Here is a 6,583-nt window from a genome sequence, read left to right on the forward strand (position 1 = left end):
TGGAATGCTGGGAGTTGTAGTTCTTTGGAAAATAACACCCCCATGGGAAAGTACAGTGGCCTGTAGGTTTGGTCTTATAAACCCCTGCAACACTTGTCTTGGGGGATTTACCTGGGAAATTCCAGGAAATGATCCTGACCAAAGTCCATCTCCTGGTCAGTATTTAATATTTACTATAACTTGTTTCAAATCTGGCTGAAAATGGTGGAATTGGTTTTCTCTGGTAAATCTCAGGATTATCAGTTGTTATCCTCTGTATATAAAATTATGTAACATCAATCATTACAGTTAGTTGCAGTCATTGGAGTAAAAAAGACACAGGTGTAGTGGTATGTATTTATAATCCTAGATCTGACAGGTAGAGATAGGTGAATCCCTGGGGCTCACTGACCAGACTGTATAGCCCAGTTGGTGAATTTCATGCCAAGTGAGAGACCCTGCCTCAAAAGAGGAGTTAGATGGTATTGGTGTCCAGGAGTCGTCTCACACACAGACCTATTTCAGTTTAGATGGGGATAGTTCATTGAGCATATATGCCCCAGGACTGATTGATTAGTGCCATGATTCAGGCTTGGGAGCTCAACTGTGACACTGAGTTAAGATCCTATAGGGTCTTTAAGCCTAAAACCAACAAACATCTATGCCAAGTTATGCCACCAATCTGGATTTAGGAATGGGGGATTTTCTTTGGAGCGTGTCTTTGCTTATCTTGTTCCCATTGGTTAAGGTATTCAACTGTGGCAGGGGACTTGTATAATATTCATCTCTTAACTTGCCAGCAAGGATGCTAGTTTCCCATGTACGTTTCTCTTCCTGCCAAGTAAAGTTTCCAGGGAGGTCTTGGGAACTTAAACTTCACTCAACCCCTAGTCAAAATGGAAGTCTTATTTCAAATAGTTTCTTATATTGGTGCAGATGTCTCTCTTATGTTGGGGTCCATCCCAGGGACAGCTTATGAATGCAAATATCATAAAAGCTTACACACAGGTGCAGGAAGTGCTGCTCGGTGGTTGGTTCAGGTCCAAGCTTATTATGGGTAATAACTACACAAAGCAGTTCTACTGACTACTATTGTGACTGATTTCCTAGGGCCCAAAACGTAACAGAATATGTCCTCAACTTAGACATGAGAAAGTTTCCTAGTAGCAGCAGAAACAATGCAGGAGAAAGTTTCCTTATAATATTAGTAACAGGATAAAATGGCAGGCCAGCCAGGAAACAGTTACCCAGACCTTGACAGTTCATCTAGGCCTTAACATTTTACCTAGACCTTAATAGATGGTGTCTGAGGAAGACACCTCTGGCTTTGTCAAACTCACACAAGCACACACACACACACACACACACACACACACACACACACACACACACCCCGAGAATGGTTCCTGTCCAGTGACTTAGGACCACTCTGTGCATTCGACTGTTTGTCATGTTGTAGAGTTCTGTCTTCTATTCCCTAAGAGTTCCCAGGTGTATTCCCCAGGTGTACTCCCTGACCATAACAGAGGAATAAATAGACACGACCATGACAACAGAGACCAGACCCAAAGCCAGGTAACGCACCTCCAGGCTCCTGGCTTCTTTTCTCGTGACCTGTAGCTCCGTTTCCAGGCTGGGGATGCCTTCAGATCTTCGAAGCTCCACCCCTGACTTGCTAGCTACCTTTGTGCCTTGGCACATGCAGGACCCTGTGCCTGGACCATCCCTCGTGGGGAGCCTCATCCGTGGAATCCCTGTCCTCTAGAACTCCAGGAAATGCTGAGACCGTGTCACTGGGTGGTGAGAAGTTAAGACTGGGCTGCGTGGACATGTCTGCACTGAGGGGGACACTCAGCTCTTTAGAGGAAATTGGGGGGGGGCAAGCAAACGTGCTCTCTCTTTCTCTCTCTCTCTCCTTCTTCCTTTCTGCCTACAGATTATGATGTAGCTCTCAGCTATTGCTCCAGCACCTGCCTGCATGTTGTCATGCTGCCAGCCATGATGATAATGGACTAAGCCTCTGAAACTGTAAGCCAGGCCCGGTTAAATGCTTTCTTTCGTAACAGTTGCCTTGGTCATGGTGTCTCTTCACAGCAATAGAACACGGACTAAGGCGGGGTGAATCTTGGTGGAATCTTACTTTAGTTTGTGGCTGAGAGCTTATGAGGGGAGAATAGATGTTGTTGACAATTCCCCGTGGAGGTGATTCTTGAAACACATCAGAGACTGGCCATTTCCCCATCCCCTGCTGATGGGGGTCATAGACACAGTTAAAGCTCGCTGAGGACTTCCGTGTATCTGGACCCTTGATTGTAGGAAACTACCTTTAGCCCCTGGATAAGCTCGCTTATCACCAGTAGTCCCGCCTTACAGATGCACGGAACGAAGCACAGAAAGGTTACGGGCCTGAGCGAACGCACAAGCAAATGGGAACTCTGGCTCTGGTCTGCATCCTTAGCTGCTGCCTTACACAATAGGGCTGTGTTCTGGTGGCATGCCAACCTCCCAAGAAGCCGCTGTCCTCCATTCTGGGGGAGGCTGGGACCAGTGGAGATGGCAGATACCCTGGCTACAGCGTCAGGATAATGACCCCCCCAACTGAGGCTCTGCAAGGAGATAGAACAACCTAAAAACCTATCTGGCGCCAGCTATGCAGGGCCACCCATGCCAGCCTTGCAGGAAGGCAGCTGACCTTCACTGTAGAAGCTTCCTTCCCTTCCTCCCTCATGCCCTTCTCCCTCCTTGAATCACAGCGCCTACCCTAGTCCTGACTGTTGCTCAATCCAGGAGCGCAGTTCCTGTGGGCTGAGCCTGACTGGCTTGGTCATCTCTTTTCTGCACTTCAAGGAAAAAGCAAGATCTTGCACAAGGGACCCCCCCCCCCCGTCCCTGCGTCTGTCCCCTCCGGCTGGCCGCTGGCAGAGGAAAGGTGCCATGGAACCTCTCCACCTGTTTCTCCTGCTGCTGATCACAGGTGGGACCATAGGTGGGACCTGCCTTCTACAACACTGTCTTTTCCTCATCTTTCTTGAGCAGATGGCTGGGGTATGGGGGCGGGGTGGCATGGAGGGGGAACTTTAATGGAGACTGGAGTCCTGGTGCACTCAAGGGTCCTGCTTTGACTCTGCTTTTCTCCCCACTGGCTCATGTTCGTCACACATCCTCCCCGAGATTAACACCCACCTATAGGAAGGGTACAGGGGCAGCTGGAATTGGTCCTTAAAGGAGCTGTGAAGGTGGTACTAGTTGTGAGGTAAAGCACCTGTTCAGACACTGCCAAGAGCCCTTAAACACCCAAGAAGCACTTAAATCATAAGTGGAGGGGCAGAATGGGAGAGAAGAGGGAAAGACAGACTAGGACTTGCATCTCCCTGGAGCTCCTCCGAGATTTGACCTCAGCGCTCTATGGGAGGTGAGGACGCTGTAGGCTTTATTAGTGTATCCTCACCTGTAACGGACTGCCTTGTCCCACTGTGGATTGGGTGCCTCCTGTTCCTGAAAAGTCATGGACAAACCCAGGTAGGAGAAGAGGCTACCCTGCATCTTGTCCCTGCAGCGTCTCAGCTGGAAGTGGAAGGAGAGGTAGGGAACCTTAGCCTGTCTCTAGGCAGACTGAGGTCTCTAGCTCTGAAAGGCAGGGCCATCAGCTCCCTAGTTCCCCCGTTCGTGTTCCCATCTCGGTAATAGCTGGAGACAAGATACAAGAGGTAGAAAGTTTGGGTGAACCCTTATCCCCCTGCCCTGGCCATAACTTGGGTGCTCCAATGCCATCTCCTCTGCCCCAAAAGGATCCCCAAAATAGCAGTCTCATGTCTCCCCTCAAAATAGCTCTGAGACAAGTCCTTCTTAAAAGAGGAACAGAGCCACAGAAATAGGGAAGCTGAGTTCAAAGTTAGGAAAGAGGCATCCAGTATGGATGACTGAGGAGCAGACAGCAGGGTAGGGACAAGGAGGGGGCCATCCCAACGCTCAGGGAACCAGCCTGAGCTCCAAGGATCCATTAACCTTGCTCTCCTGAGATGAAGAGGGCAAAATAGACATCCTGGTCCCCTAAGAGCAGAGGGAAGATGTCTTAAATAGAGCCAGAGGGATTGCAAGAACAAGACATGTCTTAGCACGATGCTTGACTTGCAAGCATGAGGATCTGTGTTTGGATTCACAGGACGCATGAGAAAAGCCAGTTACAGTGTCATATGCCTGTCTCCTAAGACCAGAGACCTGAGAGGCAGGGATAGTCAGATCCTTAGAAGCAAACAGGCCGGCTTGGTCCACGGCGTGAATTTCTGCACTGTGCTAGTTATTGCTCTGTTGCTGTGACAAAACATCTTAACAAAATCAACTCAGCAAAGGAAGGGTCCATTTTGGCTTGTAGCGTCGGGGATACACTCCATCCTGAAGGGGAGACATGGTGGCCAGAGACAGCTGTACATTGCATGCTCAGTCAGGAAGCTGAGAGATGCACACGGCCTCTGGGTTCTCTTTGTCCTTTTGACATAGCTAGGGACTTTGGCCCACGGAATGTTACTGCCCATAGGTTGGGGCGGATCTTCGTACACCAAAGAACTGAGTCCAGATACTCTCTCATCCATATTCCTATAGGCTAACCTGATCTAGAAAATCTCTCACAGGCAAGCTCACAGGCTTGTCCCCAGATGATTCTAGAGCCTGTCGGGGAGTCAGTCATTAACTATCTTTCACACACATGAGATACTCTGTTTCAAACCAAAAGTGGAAGATGCCCAAGGGCCAGAGCTTATCCTAATGACCTGCTGTGCTCCCTGCACTCCCAGAGCTGCTTCCAAGCATTCCCTAGGAAGCATAGAAAAAACAGTCAGATTCTTAGTTCCCAAGTGGTCACGTGATGCACGCCTTGGATCCCAGCACTAGGGAAGCAGAGGCAGGCAGATGTCTGTGAGTTCAAGGCTGGCCTGGTCTACAAAGTGAGGTGCAGGGCAGTCAGGGCCATAGCGATCCTATTGGGGGCGGGGGGAGGCTAGTTCCAAGGTGTGCCACCTCTCTAGAGACACTAAGCTTTTTAAAAGCAGGATCTTCGTCTGTATAGTTTGCTGCTCCTAGTAGATGCTCAGTGAATATTTATTTGGTGGGTGGATGAAAATGGCAAGTGGCTGTCTCCTCTGCAGCGCTGTCCCAAGCCCTCAACACCACGGTGCTGCAGGGCGTGGCCGGCCAGTCCCTGAGGGTGTCATGTACTTATGATGCCTTGAAGCACTGGGGGAGACGCAAGGCCTGGTGTCGGCAGCTGGGTGAGGAGGGCCCATGCCAGCGTGTGGTGAGCACACACGGTGTGTGGCTGCTGGCCTTTCTGAGGAAGCGGAATGGGAGCACAGTCATCGCAGATGACACCCTTGCTGGAACCGTCACCATCACTCTGAGGAACCTCCAAGCTGGTGATGCTGGCTTCTACCAGTGTCAGAGCCTCCGAGGCCGAGAGGCTGAGACCCTGCAGAAGGTCCTGGTGGAGGTGCTGGAGGGTGAGTACACAGTAGCTGGGTGTACCTCTGGCTAGTCCTTGGGCCAGGTCTTATTGTTATGGGACCTTTTCAGGGGGACATAAATAAATGCCTGTCCCAGACTAGCCATCATGAACAGATGTAAGAAATGATTCGGTCCAGGTCTAGCTTAGTGAATTTGTGAGTATACTGGGGCTACTTGTAGGTACCTGGGTAAGGGTTTATTTACAGGCAACTCAAAAACAACTGTGTCATCAAAAAAAAAAAAAAAACCATCCCAGCATGGATGATGAATCAAAACAAACAAACAAAAAACCCAAAACCCCAGCAACCTTGGTGCTCCCTGCATCCCTGGGGCTCCCTGCATCCCTGGGGCTCCCTGCATTCCTGAGGCTCCCTGCATCCCTGGGGCTCCCTGTATCCCTGGGGCTCCTTGCATCCCTGGGGCTCCCCACATCTCTGGGACTCTCTGTATCCCTGGGGCTCGCTGCATCCCTGGGGCTCCCTGCATCCCTGAGACTCCCTGAATCCCTGGAACTACCCACATCCCTAGGACTCCCTGCATCCCTGGGGCTCCCCATATCCTTGGAGCTCCCCGAGCATCTTGTAGGTCCTAGTTAGAGTCTCCTCTCCTGATAACTGTAATGACAAATATAACCTTAGGGTGTGTGTATAAATCCTATAAAGTTCCAAAAGGTGTCCGAGCCTTGTATGCTTTCCTTACTCCTTGAGTTATATGGCCTTCTCTCCTCTCCCTATTAGGACATGTTTCAGTTCAGAGGAAATGGTTTTACAGCACTCAAGTTCAGGCATATATGTGAAGGGCTAGCTCCATCTCCCTGCTCTTAAGAAAATATATTGCATGGATTCCCATGGTCCTGTATCATGAGTCTAGAATAGTCACTGTACATGGGAGTTAAACTCCAGTGTGCCCTCTTTAAGGCAGGCCCTACTGCCCAGTACAGAGCTTTAGTTTAAGTTAGTCCCAGCCTTGTGTCCTTGAACGAGTTAATCTAATTGGCATCCTGTTAGTATGTGAGCACTGTGTATGTGCTTCTTAAAGAGTAGCAGATCAACCCATCCACTCATCAACCTGGTGCAGAAAAACACCTCTTGATTATACCAGGCAATGT

The 6,583-nt window shown here is 49.7% G+C and overlaps 1 protein-coding gene across 2 annotated transcripts in view; it reads left to right on the top strand.

The window, feature by feature from the left end:
- Positions 1-2,877: 2,877 nt before the first annotated feature.
- The window catches only part of Trem2 (triggering receptor expressed on myeloid cells 2), a 6,720-nt gene continuing 3,014 nt past the window's right edge, over positions 2,878-6,583 (top strand). For both annotated transcript variants that reach the window (XM_021218370.2, XM_021218369.2), the window contains exons 1-2: positions 2,878-2,953; positions 5,121-5,471. In XM_021218370.2, coding sequence (XP_021074029.1) covers positions 2,914-2,953; positions 5,121-5,471 — 391 coding nt within the window. In that variant the 5' untranslated portion in view covers positions 2,878-2,913. The remainder of the gene's footprint in view (positions 2,954-5,120; positions 5,472-6,583) is intronic.

This window comes from Mus pahari, chromosome 18 (assembly GCF_900095145.1).
Source record: "Mus pahari chromosome 18, PAHARI_EIJ_v1.1, whole genome shotgun sequence".
NCBI lineage: Eukaryota > Metazoa > Chordata > Mammalia > Rodentia > Muridae > Mus > Mus pahari.